The sequence below is a fragment of the Ostrea edulis genome, chromosome 4, assembly GCF_947568905.1.
Source record: "Ostrea edulis chromosome 4, xbOstEdul1.1, whole genome shotgun sequence".
NCBI classification, from domain to species: Eukaryota; Metazoa; Mollusca; class Bivalvia; order Ostreida; family Ostreidae; genus Ostrea; species Ostrea edulis.
In genome coordinates this window covers 15,681,485-15,700,752 of record NC_079167.1, presented here as the reverse complement: position 1 = coordinate 15,700,752, position 19,268 = coordinate 15,681,485, and the positions used below count along the sequence as shown (strand labels likewise).

At 34.9% G+C, this 19,268-nt stretch overlaps 1 protein-coding gene across 2 annotated transcripts; it reads left to right on the top strand.

The window, feature by feature from the left end:
- Positions 1 to 3,781: 3,781 nt before the first annotated feature.
- LOC125671341 (GRB2-associated and regulator of MAPK protein 1-like) lies at positions 3,782 to 15,157 on the top strand. Of its 2 annotated transcripts, XM_048906981.2 has the most exons (3): positions 3,792 to 4,232; positions 12,905 to 13,525; positions 14,594 to 15,157. In XM_048906981.2, exons 1-3 carry the CDS (start codon positions 3,938 to 3,940, stop codon positions 14,824 to 14,826), a joined length of 1,149 nt encoding a protein of 382 aa, XP_048762938.2. In that variant the 5' UTR covers positions 3,792 to 3,937; the 3' UTR covers positions 14,827 to 15,157. The 2 variants fall into 2 exon arrangements, with proteins under 2 accessions (XP_048762937.2, XP_048762938.2); XM_048906980.2 differs by having other exon boundaries at positions 3,782 to 4,232; positions 12,905 to 15,157.
- Positions 15,158 to 19,268: the final 4,111 nt, after the last annotated feature.

Below are 19,268 nucleotides of genomic sequence, written 5' to 3'. Positions count from 1 at the left end.
TTGATCTTTCAATTAATTTTCCCCCGATATGGTACTTATTGTGAAGATCGGCGTTTGATTACGATACAAGTTTAATCTTTGTTTTATGACATCAAGTTCGCATTTTGTACTTGTTTCCAAAGTTGGTCAAATACTGAACGTCAGGAATAGATGTTCGATGTGATCTCCATATTTTTTTTTCATTGTGTTGTCTGCTCAACGTCCTGTAATAAGCCAGTAGCTGACCTGGACTCATATTGGTTTTGTATTTCATTGTATAATTGGGTATCTAATTGTGTGTATAAATCTTTGAACTTTGTCATTAGTCAGTTTAATGATATAAAGTAATACAAATACTTGTATATTTTACTTTTCTGTATGGTAAAAGACATTGTGATTTTTAGATTAATTCAACTTTGTTTATGTGTTATTTATTTATAGTACGATAACTAAGAAAGAAAACTAGTGAATTTTGGTTTTTGTGAATTAGTAATTCATGTTTTCATAGAGCATGGTACCTATTGTTATATTTATATTATGTTAATTTGTGTATGTGTCCATTTTATTAATTTTTTTTTTTTTTTTTGCAAGTGCAATATATATTTATTTTTTAAGAATCATGACTTCGTGTTCTGATCTATATTTTTTGTGGAAATGAACTTGTTTGTCAAATAAAATGATACTTTAAAAAAGTGTTGTATCTTTCCTGCATTTTGTAAACCATAAGACATATGTATGATCTGTGACTGCAGAGGATATAAGTACGTAACATTGTAAACATCATTTACATATATGTACATGGAAATATGATTGTCTGTTGGGAGTGTCTCAGTTTAAACCAATGTCATGAAGGCAACTGAAGCTACAAAACTGGTGGTACCTGTATCCTCTAGGTATCACACATAGGTTAGGATCTTGTCATGATTGAATTACGATTACAATAAATACGAATTCAGATCTATGTTCTGAAAGATTTACTTGGAAGTGAAATAATGTAGTTGTGTACAGTTGATCTCTATTTATCCGAACACTTTGATCCCAAATGAAATTGTGCGGATTAATGAAATGTTCGGATAACTTCTTTGTTGGATGTATTTAAGTATGATACAAAAATACTGCTCCAAGGAACATCGTCTAGAAGTTATAGCATCCGCATTTGATTAACGTTAAGACACATTCCGTCCCGACAATCTGCATCTAAAGCGTACACGTCAAGTAAGAGTAGAAGTCGAGGCCCCTTTACATGAACAAAAATTTACTTTGCGAATTGTGCTTTGTGTCAAATTTGGTTAAAAGGTTTTGGAGGAAGGTTCGACAGTGTAAAAATTACAGATATTTTGTTTTCTTTTCAAAAGCACGTTTCCTGCCTGCAGAGCGGAAACTACTTATTTCACTGAAAGCACCAGCTTTTGCGTAACTTTGACGTAAATCACATGACCAAAAAATACTTGCCGATCGCTTAACGAAGATTTCATGGATTTTATTACTGCCTAACTAATAAGGACAACGACAGCAAAGCGCATGGTACACACACACACGTGTGTGTGTGTGAAATAAAGTACGCGTTTTCATGCAACAGGATAACCGAAAACTTATTCGGGTCAAATAACGCGAGAGAGAAAGAAATATCCGTGGCCACGAATTAGTAAGCTGTGGTCACGAATTAGAGTATCGTGGCCACGAATAAACAAGTGGCTAAGAATTAGTAAATCGTATACATATATTAGTATCTTACGAGTGGTTTGTCAGAATAATCTAACTGTGTCTCGGGACAGGCCCTCACCACAGTAAGAATGCCTCCCATATACCACAGGAACTTGTTTCATACATGAGTCCCCCCTCCTTAATAATACCACCACAAGGTACCTAACTAGATTTCTATATCTATAAATATGTCCGTAGATCTCAAACCGGAAGTTGTTGTAGTAGATGGATCGTCTGAAAATGTTAAACGGTAGGAATCGATGAATAAACAAGTAGTTTACAAACATGGGACTTCGTGTAAGGTAAGATGCTGAAAACGATATACCAGCAAGGACAATGTCTATTAAAGCGACTTATATCACAAAAGTGAGGATGAATAGCGAACTAATCGTAAAATGAGACTTGAAGCGAAAGGTGTCGGAAATCTAGTTAGGTACCTCGTGGTGGTATTATTAAGGAGGGGGGACTCATGTATGAAACAAATACCTGTGACATATACCCGTAATGTAGCAGACAAATGCAGAATCGCTCCAAAACGATTTTAAAATCACCAAAGAATAAACGCGTACATTTAAAGCTAAAATTGAATACAACTAACCTCATTGATAAATTCGTAAGTCCATAACACTGCCAAAAAAAAACCTACGTAAAATAATATTGTAAACTGAACACTTTGAAGATTCAATTTGATTGCCATTTTACCGGAAACTGTCATCGGAACACCCTGCTGTTTTCCAAAACGGATGTTCAATGAAGAGCCGCCCACTACCATATAACACACCTTTCTAAAAGAGCTGAAAGACAGAAAGAGCACGATGTACCGTGGACACAGAATTACCGTGTAGAATTGAAAGATGAACAGGCAGAAATAATCTCTGCAGCACTAGGGGGAGACGATGGGTTTGTCTATGCCATTTGGTTAATTTTCTTCATTCAGGCCTAACCAAAGCAATTTTCATCCAAAGAAGAATATTAAACCTTCATATTAATATTAATCCTGGCTACATACTTAACTTGGCCCCGTTCTTTTCCCAAACATTTGTAAAGATATCAGGTACTTCATCAAAATTTCATATCATTGCAAATTCAATTTACTCACTGCAGAATTGGATTTCTGTTGTCTTATTTTGTTATAAGAAACTGTACGAACCTGGCGGAGCACGAGACGTAACGTTGTTTAACATGTTGTTGTTGTTTATTAGTCAAAAGCAAATACAGCTTATAGACATAGTATACAATGTAATAAATCTAAAATCATGTAAAGGTCAAGAAAGAATAGAAATTGTGCTTATACATTGGTATTTCTAATTTCAAAAAAATTCTTAATAAATTTACCCAAGTTACATAATTCCTTTACATTCTGTGTCGATAAAAGTTGAATTAATTTAAAGACAGAGGGTCTGATATGATAACACTTTTTCAAAAATTTGATTCTTAAATGGCTGTAATAGGTACACTTAAAGAAAAAATGAAACTCATCTTCTACATCTAAGGTACATAAAGGACACAAACGTCTTTCTAATTTTGTATCTACCGGTTTCAATAACTGACAAGTGGGACGATAATCTTAACTTACATATAAACTTTTATACTGCATAGGAATTATTTTAGTTAAGTAGAATTGCAAAGTAAAATGGTCAATCAAATGTTTATAAATTCTACATTTTGAGGAAGAGTTGATTTCAGAAAGTATTGTTTGTTTACAATTATCAAAAATATGTTGCTAAGCAACTGCAAACATTTATTGTGGCTTCAAAGTACATTGATTTAACCATAGGTTCATCAATCCAACATTTGACAAAATACCTTTAACATTTACTACCCAATTTTTACAGTTTTGTTTACTACTCATTTCAACACACATATGATTTCAAGATACAATTTTTTGTTGATAAAAGCTTTAACCAATATTTTAAAATTCGTAATTTTCTCACATATTGCAGTGGCAATCTACCCAATTCACAATGAATCATTACATTAGGAGTAGCACTTTTCACACCCAGTATGCTTTTACAAAAATCCATGTGAACTTTTTCGATGTTGTGTACAAAAAGTATATGTAACTGAAGTTCGAATAAGCCGCGATTGTAAATAGACGACATGATGAATGAACGGGAAACCGGTTTTTTAACGACTGAGTGAACAGAAATATTTATACACGCAGATTGACTAAGTCGATAAATACTTCATTTACGTGTGTTTCGTGTTACAGAACCTGTTTTGGGGAGGACAGACCCTGTTGTGGGGAGGGAATATGGCGGAAAATTCAGATGATGGAGACCAAGAAACGCTCGGAATCGTCTCGTGGAAATCAGAGACTCAAGTTCTGACAGACCTCAGAAACAATAATCAACTGCCATGCGTTCGTAAACTATCAGCTGACGGGACCCAGTCCATACCGGTAGGACTGTCGATTTATTGTGAACAGCCCCTCTATATGTACAAAAAGTGTCAGAGGAGGCAAGTGCTCGGACGAACCATATACCACGATGCCAGCGGTCCTTATTACGAAGTGGGACAGACTCTCATTATCCCGGACAATTTTGAAGGTTAGAAAATACTGATTATGTCTGTAATATCGGTTGTGAATTGGTGTTTAAATATATTCTGAATCGGAACAAGAGTTGATACGTACTGATCACTCCATCAAAGAACGAATTCAAAAAGGTTCCACTTTTGAAAGTCAAACTGACTTGATTTCTTCTAGATATCTTGTAAGTCAGTGTCGGTTTACTCAGTTATATATGAAAATTTCATGAACACAGAAACGACAGTCATTTGAATTCACTACGTTGTTAAATCAAAGCCGAAACAAAATGTAGTATAATTTATAGTTTTGTCACCAAACAGCTACTTTCGATTTACAATTTGATATGATTCATTACCTAATGAATTCTAAAAATAAAAACAGGTGAATACATCTTTTTAACTTATGATATTTCTATGATGATACAAAATGGTGGTGGATCTAGAGGGGGCATACATGATTCAGATTGCACCCCATTTTAACACACGCCTCATAAATCGATGGTTATTTTTGAAAGCTGCAATCCCTAGTTTGAACGAGTATTCGAAAAAATACTATTTAATTACCACCTAAAGTAGCACCCCTTCAGAAAACTCTACACCCCCCATAAATGGTTGCAAATTTTAAGCTGCATTATGCCAGTGGACTTTATTCGTATGTACATGTATTTAATGTGTTATACTTTGCTAAAACGATCGTACTGTATATTAATGACAGTTGTGTGCTATTCTATTTTTTATAAGGAGAAGAACTCGTAAGTTGCAAGAACTTATTTCTAATCCTTTTGTATATAGTATATACAATAAAATATGTTCAAAACAAAACAACGATCGTATATTTTTGTATACAACTTTTTAAAGCTGTATGACCCGATGTTCATGTATTATTTTTGTACATAATTACTTTAAAGCAGATTAATTACTTTATAAAGTTATTAACTTTCCCTTAATTACATGCTTGAAAACATCTGCATGTAAAAGAAAACAGTGCGAATATTATTCAGAAAGTAAATATAGTGGCTACATATATAAATCATCCCACAATAGACGTCTATAAATAGACCCACGCGCGTCAGGGGAATCCCAACATGATGTATTAACTCATACGCAAGTGTCTAGTTCACAGGGGCTAAGCCCGTTTTGGGCCCGAACTCTGTGATACCATAAATATAGAAAGGGGTCCAACTCTGACACAGATAAAAAACTAACCACTCGCTTCAAATGCCTAAAAAATCTTAAACTAGGTAAGCTATGCATAGTTTGTCGTTTTCCTTGCATAGATTAATGTTTTAAGGTAGTACTCTACATCGTCATAATGGCTGACTTCCTGTAAAAACATGGATGAAAAAATCGATATCAGCAATATTTGACTTTTCCTTTTCAATTTCAATACCTAGCCAAGTAGCTCAGTAGGTTTGAATACCGACTGCTGAACTGTAGGTCGCAGGTTCGAGTCCAGCAGGGGTTTTAATTTTTTTCCAGATTACTTTCTACTAAAACTGTATTTTTTGACAAAATTAAGTAAATTTGAAAATTTTTAACTTCTAAATATTGTTGTACATATCCTCCACTTTTCATCCACATCAAATTTCTCTGGTGCTTATGATGCTAGATGGTTTGGAAAAGCAATACATTGTTATTCAGACTCGCCCTACTGTAGAGGGGTCTCCATTCTTTTTCGAAAGAATTTGGCGTATGAAATATTGAATATCCATAAATCTAACGATGGAAGAAAGTTACTACTAAATATTAAATTTGACGACAAGATTATAACAATAATAAACATATATGCACCAAATGATATAAATGCAAAGTATGGCTTTTTTAAACGTATGAATATTTGGATAAAAAAACATGCGGAGTGTCAAGAGAACATGCTCATAGGGGGTGATTTCAATTGTTCTTTAGATGAAAATAAACAAGACAAAAGTGTGAATATTTTAAATAGTATCCTAAATAAGTTGGAGCTCATAGACCTGTGGAAAAAAGTTAAACCAAATAATAAAGGATACACCTGGTGCAATGGTGAAAATATAGCTACGAGTAGAATCGATTACATTTTTATCTCAAAGTCTTTTTGTTATCAATGTGAATCTTTTTGTTTACAAAAAATCCCAGGGTCTCATTCAAATGGTGTTAGATTGTCAGATCATTTAAGTCTACAGTTCTGTCTGATTATAAATGAAAAATTAAGAGGACCGGGCTATTGGAAATTTAATGTCTCACTGATAAAAAACCAGGACTTCGTCGAAGAAATGAAAAAATATCTATCAAATTACACTTTCAATGAAGTAGAACCGCATGAAGCATGGGAAACTCTAAAAAGAAACATAAAAATATTCTGTATAGACTTTTCAAAGAAAATAAATAAATCATATAAAAGTAAGTTAGCCTATTTACAATCGGAAATCAAAAAAATTGAGGAATTACCTGCGGATAATATTGACATGAATCAAAAACGAAATTTAGAAAATGAATTATCAAAACTTGTAGATAAAAAAGCAAAAGGTGCACAGGTTAGGTCTAGGGCCAATTGGATAGAACAAGGAGAAAAGAATACCTCGTACTTCTTAAATTTAGAAAAGAGAAGACAAATAAATAATGTAGTTAAAGCTTTAAGAGAAGAAACTGGTGATATCATACTCGATGATGATGACATACTAAACAATATGTGCAATTTTTATGAAAATTTATATAGAACAAATAATATACAAACCACGGATATCAACGAATATATAAATGCTATAGACTTAGAATTTACATTGAAAGATAAGGAGAAAAATGAATTAGAAATATTTCCCTCACTTCAGGAATGCTCAGAGGCACTCTTAAATATGAAAAGCAATAAATCTCCTGGTCTGGATGGAATACCATGTGAATTTTATCAAACATTTTGGGAAGAAATAAAACAATATTTCTATTGTGTTTTACAAAGTATTTTTGATTTAAATACAATGTCTTTTACGCAGAGATTATCATTGATACTTTGATTTATAAGAAAGGAGACGAACAAAACCTAGGAAATTATAGACCAATTAGCCTTACCAACACAGACTATAAAATAATAGCTTTTGTATTCGCCAGGCGTTTACAAAAACTGCTAGATGATTTGATATCAATAAATCAAACAGCTTATATAAAAGGAAGAAATATCGCACTAAATGCAAGATTAATTTTGGACATTTTTGATTATTGTGAAGAAAATAATCAAGAACTTATACTTTTATTTTTAGACTTTCAGAAAGCCTTTGATTCAATTGAGTGGAATTTTATGTTTGAAGTACTGAAAAGATTTAACTTTGGTGAAAATTTTATTAAATGGGTTCACATCTTATATGCAAATCCAATCTTCAGAATAAAAAATAATGGATGGATATCTAAAACTTGCATGATGCATAGGGGAATAAGGCAGGGATGTCCGGTATCAGCAGTCTTGTTTCTCTTTGTGGCTGAAATATTAGGAATTTCAATAAGAAACAATCCCAGCATACATGGGTTTCAAAAAGAAGGAATGGAAAAAGACATTAAGATAATACAGCATGCCGATGATTCTACCCTTCCAATGGAAAATGAAAAGTCTTTAAAGAAGGCCCTCGAGGCGATAAGTAATTTTAGTAATGTTTCGGGTATGAGATTAAATATGTCAAAAACAGAATGCATATTAACTGGACCTTTAAAAAACAGATTTAAGAAAATTCATAATGTTTATGTAAATGTTTCATGTGTAAAAGCATTAGGTGTATATATTGGCCATGATAAAGAAATGTGCCTGAGAAATAATTGGACAAAAATCACCAGCGATGTAGAGAAACTTTTTGAATCTTGGAAAACAAGAAACTTAACCATTTTTGGCAAAGTTTGCATAATTAATAGTCTTGCAATATCTAAAATTATATATATAGCTTCGATATTAAACCTACCAGATTCAAACATTATCAAAGAAATTCAAAGACTTATTTACAATTTCATTTGGAATAAGAGAGATAGAATAAAAAGAAATACATTAATCGGAAATATCATTAGTGGAGGCATTGGAGTTGTAGATATCTTATCAAAAATTAAATCTTTAAGAATATCATGGATTAAGAAAATATTAGATAAAAGAAATCCATTATACCATTTTGTGAATAGCATATGTTTGGAAAACAATTATGATCTTGACTATTTAAGTAAAACTAATATCACTAATATCAAACAGTATGAGATAATGGAGGGATTTCCTATGTTTTACAAGGAAATGTTCGCATCTTTTAATGAATGCAAGGGTAGAAACAGGCTAGATTGTTTGAACAATATACTGAGGGAGCCATTATGGAGTAATAATATTGTGGTATTTAAAAATAAACCTATATTTCTAAAATCATGGCTAAAGAGTGGTCTGAAATACGTGATTGACGTGGTGGATGAGAATGGTATTAAGCCGATGGAATGGTTTATAGATAAATTGATTTGCAAGAAAAACTGGATTTGTGAATATAATATTGTAAAAAATGCCATAGGAAAATTACTACAACCTTTCGATGTTCAAAATATAATATATGAAAATGTACATATAAAAGATAATTCATACTTTCTACTGCTAAATCAGGGAATTGTACATGTGAAAGATTTCTCAAGTAAAATGTTCTATGATATTTATCGGGATAAGAAATTTGTACCTCCTCTACACCAAAATTTTTATTCTAAAAGCTTCAATGTTTCAAAACAGTCTTGGAGTGCAATATATAAACAAAAAATATGTAATATTTTTGATACCCACATTGCTGATTTCAATTACAAGTTGTTGAACAATCTAACCAGCAACCGAGTTATGTTAAAGAAATGGAAAGTTACTGATACGGATTTATGTTCACTATGTAAGGAAAAAGAAGATAATGAGCATCTGGTACTGAAATGTAAAAATGTTTGTGAAATTTGGAAAATCGTTGAGAAAACATTGAATTTTCAAGTTTCATGGAAAAACATTGTTCTTGGTTTTTTTTGGGAAATCAATGAGAAAACAGTATTTTTAAATAATCTTTTATCACTAATTGCATGTAAAATTTACAAATATAAAATGTATTGTAGAATATTAAAAAAAAAAAGAGCAATCTTATGACATTCGAAAGAATGTAAAGGGAATCCTTGAATTCAATGTATCTGTATACAAAAAATTAAACAAGGTATCTTTTTCGCATATTCTTGATAGTATTGTAAAAAAATTATAGTCTTATATATTTATATTACAAATTGTGTTGCATGCTATTCATATCATGTACAAATAAAGTAAAGGGAAATGATCTGCCTTCCCTTTTACATGACTACCCAGGGTCAAAATAGACTTTTTGGAGTGTGAGAAGGGCCCTTTGGGTAGTTGTCACGAAATACTTTAATATCCTCTAGAAATGATATACATGTATTTATATTTGTATAACTTTGTTCTCATATGATTATATAATCTTGTATTTCTCTCAGGTTTTTTTTCCTTCTTCTACATCCTGCGAGATGTAATAGGGAATATATATTGTTATTTAGGTGGAGCTTAGTTAGGGCCCCATCCCTGGCAGCTTTCCACACTTTTTTTTCTTCTATCGTTTAGTCTATTTGTTATATGTTATAGTGATAGGTCTGGGAAATAAAAATGTCATAAGCCAAAAAAAAAAAAAAAAAAAAATTTCTCTGGTGTAGCATACCTCCTTAACTACTTGCATGCCAAATTTCAAGTCACTGGTTCTTAAAATAACAAAGATATACGTCATCGTTCTCTCGATTTCACTTGTTTATTTTTACTAGGACATTGACCGGTCCAGGTCACGGAGTCGTTTCTCGCCTATGACAGCAGCGAAATTCAGACTAGTATGGAAGATTTCGGACCTGTCAATTAAAATTTCACATCAATTATACGCTACTTACTTCCTCATATTTTAATAATGTTCTTCGTGTAGACTTTACACGACTTATTTTTCCTTAGCCGCATCAACTGTTGACATGAGCTGCCGTTTTAATGAACGCACTAAATACCCGATAGACTTAAAATCTCAAATACCTTAAAACTGATCAAAACATTATTCTTGTGATATTGCACTTAGAGAAGGAAATTGAACATCATTTCTTGGCTTTTTCAATTTTTTGTTTTTGTTTATTCTATTTCCTTTAGGTTATTATTACCCATTTTCCCCTTCTTTGAAGTTTTAGACATTTCGGGTATTTAGTGTATTCATTAAAATGGCAGATCTTGTCAACAGTTGAATAGAATAGAATAGAATATGATTTATTTCCAAATTAGGGCCCTCTCGGGCATACAGCATACATGATTGTTAACATTTCAATGTGCAATGACGATAAAAAGAAAAAACAAAACAAGAGTAAAATATGCACTATTAGTATGAGCAATGTTAATACATGAGACATTTTGAACATGATAATACTTATTTGTATTACATGTTAGTACCACCGTGTATCCTAATGCAAAACAGTCAGAAATACACATAGGAAAAAAAATATATATATAGATGTCTATATATATACATGTACATAACAACTCTACATGTAATAATAGTAAAGGTAGTATAAGTACATATGATTAACTCCACTGTAATGCAAAAGATACCACGGGACGGTGCATTGGTACTAGGTCAACATGTCATGTTTATAATGAGTGCATATGTGCAATATGGTTTCATATGGTTCACACATAATATACAGTAATACTAGTAGTATGAGCTTAGACAATGTACATGACATGAGACATTACTTGATGTAATATATGTAAGTACCACCGTGTATCCTAATGCAAAACAGTCAGAAATGCACACAGGAAGAAAATAATAACAATATATGCAATGAGACAGAATAATAGTAATAGGCACGTAGTACAAGTACATATGATTGAATGTAATGCAAAAGATACCATGGGACGGTGCATTGGTACTAAGTCAACATGTCATGTGTACAAGGAGTGCATAATTATGTATAAACATATTGGTTTGAGCTTTCACATGTTTCATTTTATATTGCTTCTTTAATCAAATCGCAAAGGGCTACAAGTACATCAGTATTTTCACAATTGAGTAACCATATTAATCTATTCATGTTGTCAAGACTGGAAAAATGTTCACATTGTTGTTTTATAATTTCATACATGTTCTGCCTGAGTGAGTTATAAGTTAAACATTCAAAAATTAGATGAATTTCATCACCAATTTTACAAGAAGAACACTTTGTGCAAAATCTTAAATGTCTAGGGATTCCTGAATAACGACCTCGTTCTACTGGTAAATTGTGCGCTGATGTACGTAATCTTGCAAGTGCTTTACGTTGTGCAGGTGGTAAGAGTGTTAAGTAGTTTTCAAAAACAAAATTAGTTTTAAATTTAACATAAGTTTCAAGTTTTCCATATTGTAAACTTCTGATATGTCCCCATTCTTTCAAATAATGATTGCATAACAATTCCTTACATTTTTTCTTAAAAATTGATAGGTTATTGATTGCAATATGATTGTTTCTAATTCCAACAATTCCAAATAACTTTTGCACCACACCATACCATGACTGCGATTTTAATGTACAAGCATTATGCTTACTTTGCATGTATGCAGCATTTAGTAGAGGAAAAGAAGTACCCAGATTTTCTAACCTGTTTACATATTTTATAATATTTTTCACTACATCAAAATGTAGTGGAAACCTGCCAAGTTCGGATAGTGTTGCAAAGTTTGAGCTTTTTCTATGAGGACCTAGAATAAATATACAGAATTTTACATGGAGGTTTTCACATTTTAATTTAGAGTAAAAATCATGTAAGGAGATACCATTGCGATTGAAAAAGAAAGTTGATGCTGCTGAGGAAAAATAAGTCGTGTAACGTCTACACGAAGAACATTATTAAGATATGAGGAAGTAAGTAGCGTATAATTGATGTGAAATTTTAATTGACAGGTCCGAAATCTTCCATACTAGTCTGAATTTCGCTGCTGTCATAGGCGAGAAACGACTCCGTGACCTGGACCGGTAAATGTCCTAGTAAAAATAAACAAGTGAAATCGAGAGAACGATGACGTATATCTTTGTTATTTTAAGAACCAGTGACTTGAAATTTGGCATGCAAGTAGTTAAAACATTAATCTATGCAAGGAAAACGACAAATTACGCATAGCTTACCTAGTTTAAGATGTTTTAGGCATTTGAAGAGAGTGGTTAGTTTTTTTATCTGTGTCAGAGTTAGACCCCTTTCTATATTTATGGTATCACAGAGTTCGGGCCCAAAACGGGCTTAGCCCCTGTGGTCTAGTTTTAAGGCTGAAAGAGCGTAAAACAACGAATTACTAAGAGGCATTTGATATTTTTATTTCTATTAAACTTATGGCACGGTACTGTTATAACAAAATACACAGCTTTACACAAATAAGACCACCGATGATCTGAAAGTTTGAACTGGTCACGTGACTGTCACTTGAAATGGCAGAGTGACACGTTTGTTTGTAAACATCGATTTAAAATCAAATTATTTGGGTTAAAACAGGTGAAATAATTTATGATAGGTCATACAGTCTCATAACTACATACGTGCGATGATTTAATAGCATTTTTACGAGATGAAATTTTTTTTATTGTAATTCGGACCATACAGCTTTAACTATGTAGGGTGGGGATTCTACTCCATACCAAATGTACCTAAGCTGTCATACTTATCCAAGATATTTATTTGTTTTCATAGGTTGGTTTGAAGTTGTACCATCAGATTTTGGAAAAGCACAGGTATTCCGTACTATAGAAGCAGTGTCCAAGATCATGCCAAGGAAATTGTTTACGCGGACACCAGTAACCGGAATACGTATAGTAGAGGAAGATGGACAGCAAACGTTCAAGGAAAGAAAAATTCCGGCAGGATCAATTCTTTTAGTTAACAGCACAGTGTCAGCAAAGTGGAAAACTTGCGCAGAGAAAAGTATTCGAAAGAAAAAAGTGGAAGAATGGTCCACTGTAGAAATTCCCTATCTGAAATGTACAGATACTGACCAGGAAGATGTCCTGCTCCCGTTTTCAACGAAGGGTCGGTTCAGTAGTGTATACGAAAAGGATATGAATAATGACAGAAGCATATACAGAATAAAAGAGCTAATAGAAAACTCTGATATGCCGATAATTGTCCGCCTAGTATATGGCAAGGCCCCGGTTGTTCCGTGTATTTTTACCGGTATGATAGCATTACGGGAAACGGTCTCTCAGAGTTTTATCATTGCCAGCACCATCATGAACAAGAGAAACGTCTTAATAGAAATCCCTGACAATTTGTCTTGCGCTGTTCGTGTCCCTGAAAGTGAAGAACCACTCCAAGGTTTGAAAACATTTGAAGACTCTAAGAAACTTTGTGAAAAATACGCCTTATCCTTCGCTTCCCTTATTAAACTCTCACCAGAAATGGACACACATCATATGAAAGTTCAGTATAATCCACAAAAATCAAAAACCAAAGAATCGGGTTTGAAAACGTTGGACTTGATTACGAACATCAGTTTAACGGATGAAGAGCCCGCTGACCGTTTTATGGAATCGGACTCTGATTCTGTTCAAAGCACAGACCAATCAATGCTGACGCGCGGAATTTTCAAATTGTTAGAATTAACAGAGGTTAAACGAAAGTCAACGGATTGTTAAACTTGACACTCGTTTTGTTGCTCCGTGTATTTACACTTGTATAAGTATTTGATTTGTTTATGTTTGTTTGTATGCAATAACATATTCATGGTGGAAAACTCAACATAACACTTCTCTACACTCTCGGTTGACATTCATTTGAAGCCCGTGTCTTTCAAGAATTTTACCTTATCATGCATCTTTAAATCAATTGTATGGAGCATAAAATCCCATTCCAATCTCCATTTGATCCACTCCCAAAATATAGGCTTTCAGTCGTATTGATTCATTATAATACAGTGCACAATTTTGCACAGGTTTGAAATCTTAAAAGTTTGTCCTCAAATATTTTGAAATTTAAAAAACCTCACAATAATGCATACGACTAGAAAATTCCACAGTCTCCTCCCTTTAATTCACCACTGAAAATGTAGGATCTCAATCATTTTGATATGTTACATGTATATATGAAATTTTGAAGTTTTCATCCTAAAAGATTTTGAAGCTGAAATGAAATCTAGAAAGTGTATTGACTGGATCTTGTGAATTCCTGTCCTCTCCATTGAATACACCAACATTGCTTTACATATACCTAACTTTGCGATCGAACACAATATGATGTTTAATTTCCACCAAATTGCACGCCGACGAAAAAGCTATAATCATGTCACAATACTTATATACTTTAATTCTAATGTATAGTGTATCGATTTTCGTGGATTTGTGTGGCCATTTTGCGGAGAAATCTACACCATTCGTTTGCTTTTAGGTGCTATACCGAACAGGATATTGTGGTGGGGAGAGTCCTTTTCCCACAGTAGCGATGCCAACAACTGGTTGTCCCCCCACCAGCAAGGGGGAATAAATGCTAAATATCTGTCTACCCTACTCAACCCCAAACCAAAATTTAAACACTTGATGATGACAAAACGACACACCGGAAGACAACTCGAAAATGATACTAAAGTTCGTCAAGTTAACTACATGTATTTATTTATTTGAATTATAATCAACACAACATGAAATTGACACACCAGATGACTTTACCCTTTCATGTGTAGGTTGAACAATCGATGAGTCAAAAGAACGTCTCATCATTCTCATAAAACGCATTCAAGGGGAATAACTCGAGACAATACCAGATATCAAAGCATGAACAAAATATTCACATCAGAGGTACTCTCCAGAGTCCCTCGGAAAGTATTTAAATGTAATATGTATAACGGTGTGACCGATAGACCAAGGGAAGCATGAAATGTTCATTGGCGTGATCCAGGTGATGATCATAATGTTATATTCAGTGAAGTACGGTAAATTAAAAATGGAAATATTCTCTCACTTTTATATTATTTATGGAATTTATCTTGAGCTAAAAGCCCAGTAACACCCAAATATTGAGGATTTTTCATATGAAACTGGAAAAAGGTCCACCGACGCTTAAAGGGATGTTTAAGGGACATGGACACGAAATGAGCTGATCATTTCTCAAATTTTATTTTTCCATTTTCAATGTTTAGAATGCTTAACTAAGGTATTTCTAATGGTCAGCAAACATTTGAATTTTAGTTGTCGAGGTACATGGGGATACAGAGCTCACAATTCTTTGCTGTGTAAACAAGGCTCGTGCCATGCTTTTGTTTCGTCCTCGCATGAGTTCCTCATTGGAAATCTGCTCTGGTCATCTGATGTGTAGGATCTGGCGAAGACATATGTTGATTAAGACTTGTAACTTGTTATCCAGGCTTTGTGCGTCTCCAGGTCTCTGAACGTACAGCAACACAGACTTCACGTTGGTATGTAGGCTAAGTTTGTCATTCATCCCCACTGCTCTGAGGGTGACGAATGCATTCTGATTCTGGCTTTTATGTCCTCGTCAGCTCCTCCTGTCTTGCTTACAACACTGCCTAGATAGGTAAAGTGGTCAACTTCTTCCGACGCCTGTCCATTGATATTGATGGGTGTTTCCTGAGTGGTGTTAACCCGCAAGCTCTTTGTTTTGTCCACATTATCTCCAGTTCTATGGTCCTCTCCGTTTTGTCTTGCATATGTCCATGAGAGTGCGATAGCTCAATGTACAGGTCTTAGAGTTTTTTCATCAGAGTCCACTGAATGCCTCTGGGCTGATCCATGCTGGTTTTTATTACTCAGTCAATCACCAGTAAGATTAGAGGGGATAGCATGCATCCTTGTCTGACTCCGGTGTTGGTCTCAAAGGATGGCGATAGATTGGCGTTGTGGATGACCATACAGTTGGTGTCCCTGTCGGGGCTCTGGATGATGCTGACGATCTTCTGAGGGATGCCATAGTGTCTGATGTTTCGTCAGGTTGTTACCTGATCCACCATGTCAAATGCCTTCTTGAAGTCGACATACAGCGGTGACTGCCACTCCGGCGATTGCTCAACGACGATGCGTAGAATTGCAATATGATCTTCCATTTCTTCGATGACAGGTGGGTTTGCCACTGGTACGCCGTTGAGTAGGCTGCTAAAGTGCTCCTTTCACCTTTTGGTCTTTGGGCTTGCTGAGGATCTTTCCGTTCCTGCCCCGTACTGGTCAGTTGGTGTTGGTTTACCTTCCTGGCAGCTGCCGGGTGATGTTGTAGACTAACCCCATATCATTCTTGCCCGCTTCCTCCTCTGCTGCTTCAACCAACCCATCAACCAAACTTCTATTGTCTCATCTCGCCCTTCTTTTCACTTCTTTGTTCTTCGGGATGTAGTTTTGTTGAATTTGTTGCTTCTATGCTATAGTTCTCACGTGAACAAGTCTCTGCTTGATTATCCTCCTCTCTTCTATCATGGTGATTGTGTCCTCTGACAACCAGCTTTTGAACCCTCTCTTCCTGAAGCCGAGTTTCTCTTCATAGGTTTCTCTGAAGTTGCTCCTAACTCGTTCCCACTTCTTCTCTAGTGAGCCGTGCCTGGAATTTATTCCTTAGGGAGATGGAAAAGTCCTCCATCTGGGCTGATATCTTGAGTATATTGAGACGTCGAATTTTGGGTGTCGTTGAGAGCCATTCTTCTTTACCACTTGGATTTTCACTCTCAGTTTTCCAATCACAAAGGAGTGGTCTGATCCCACGTCAGCACCTCTCTATATACTCTGACATCCATCAAAGTCCTTCTCTATCGCCGAGAGATTGTCAGGTGGTCGATCTGGTTTTCTGTTGTTAGATCTGGAGATATCCAAGTCACCTTATGAACTCTTTGATGAGGGAAAATGGTCCCAAAAATGACAACGTCGTTCTGTTCACAGAAGTCCGCAAACTGCTCGCCATTCGGTACAGGTATGTAATTGTGATGTTATAATGATTTCTATAGTTTCCAAAGCGAACATTTTCATCTTCTGTAAGCATCATTTAGATGTGCGAGTCATGGAAAACAAAATCGGCTTCAATTCTTTAATTCAGCGTTTCTTCATTTATGGCAATTTTAAGAAACGCCAAGAAGAACAACGAGACTGGCGAGACCTTCACCATTAACACCAGACCTCGCAAGGGTCTTTCATTTCAATGGAAAAATGTCAAGACTTTGTCAGACGCGTGTTCCACGACCATAAGAGAGTGAAGATCTTGAAAAGGGATCTTCCTGAAGAAGAAAAGAAACCCATGATCTAGTCATATGCACCCATCGTTTGACTAGAAATCCTAGCATGCAATTCTATACGGAAGGGACGAACCAAGCATGGGGCGTTTTTGTGTTGAATCCCAAACTCTGATACCGAGCGCAAAAAGCGTGGACCGTTCGAAACACTCAACCAGCCTACCAGCCACGATTGGAACCAAGTTATTTGTCGTCCATGTTCCGAAAGAAAACGATCTTATCATTGAGCTGACTGACGTAGACGAAAACAATGTCATCCATCTTTGAAAAGTCTGGTTACGAATAAAATACAGAGATGAAATCGATGATACAAGTAATTGTTGTACTGGTTCCTTCTAAAATTCAAAGATTATGCATTATCAAGTTTTTGAATTAACTGGATTTATCAAGAATACTAACATTAAAAGAAACGACAAAATGACATTCTTGGTATTATATATGGTCATAATTGAATTCACTATGAGGGTGTCTAATGGGAAAATGATAATCAAACGCTTTGTCTTGTCAGTATTTCTTCGTATTGGTGATGCCCCTCCTTCCACCCCCGACTCTGCACTAAGAATTGACCTTTGTTTCGAACTATGAGTTCCATATATTGCACAGTGTATAACATTACTACATGAATAATACAGGTTTAGTTTTGTAAAAAAAAAAAAAGGGGGGGGGGCTTAAAAAGTTGGCCAGCTATATTAAATTCAAAGCTACTAGAAACTGAAAGAGATTTTATTTTAGAAAGCATTATCGTCAATAGCATTAGCTAGCCCAGCTTCCATGAATTGCCCCCCCCCCCAACACCTGCTTTTATATCCGAGCATGCCTATTTTCATTAAATCTTAACATTGCTTATCTTCTAAAACGATTTGAAAGCTAGTGTTGAACAGAACAGGCAATCAAGCTCGAACTTTTCCCCTAAAATTTCTAGAATACTTCATAGAATAACAAATAAAAACATAAATGTGGAAAGAAAACAATGTCGAGACATGTTGCGATTGGTGGTCGTGTGCTGACCGTTATCTAATTGCGATTGGTGGTCGTGTGCTGATCGTTATCTAATTGCGATTGGTGGTCGTGTGCTGACCGTTATCTAATTGCGATTGGTGGTCGTGTGCTGACCGTTATCTAATTGCGATTGGTGGTCGTGTGCTGACCGTTATCTAATTGCGATTGGTGGTCGTGTGCTGACCGTTATCTAATGTCTGTTAACATTGCAAGTTTTCAACAAATTTGGTATGGATAGAGGAACCAAGATTGTGAATTTCATGGTCACTGTCCTCCTTCGGCCTGAGGGTGAGGGTTAAACATTAAAAAGAACTTAAATCTTTTGAATGAGACATCCGATTGATAAACTTTGTACATTGTATATAATCATAATGCACAAGGACGCCTTTTCCAAAAATTGTGAAATTCACAGCCCCTGGATCAGGTGTCAAGGTACTAGAGTGGGCTTTATTGGTCATTTAGTAAAATGTATGACCCCTGGGTCGAGGCCTCTGCTGGTGGACTGTTAGTCCCCGAGGGTCTCTATAGCCCAGTAGCTAAGTACTTCGTTATTAGCTTGAAAATACGGATGTATATTTAATTGCTGTTATAAAATTTAGAAATTCATTTCAAAATTAAGGATTATCTCCCTCATGCATAGCTCTTATCCTTAGACGAATTTGACTCCACTTTTTTTGGCACGCTGTTTTTGGCTATAATAGCTCTAAAACTTCATTGTTATTTCGGATTTCAAACATTTCGGTTGAGCATCACTGAAGAGATATTATTTGTCGAAATGCGCATCTGGTGAATCAAAAGTGGTACCGTATAAGTTTTATATTACCGATATTTCTTTGACAT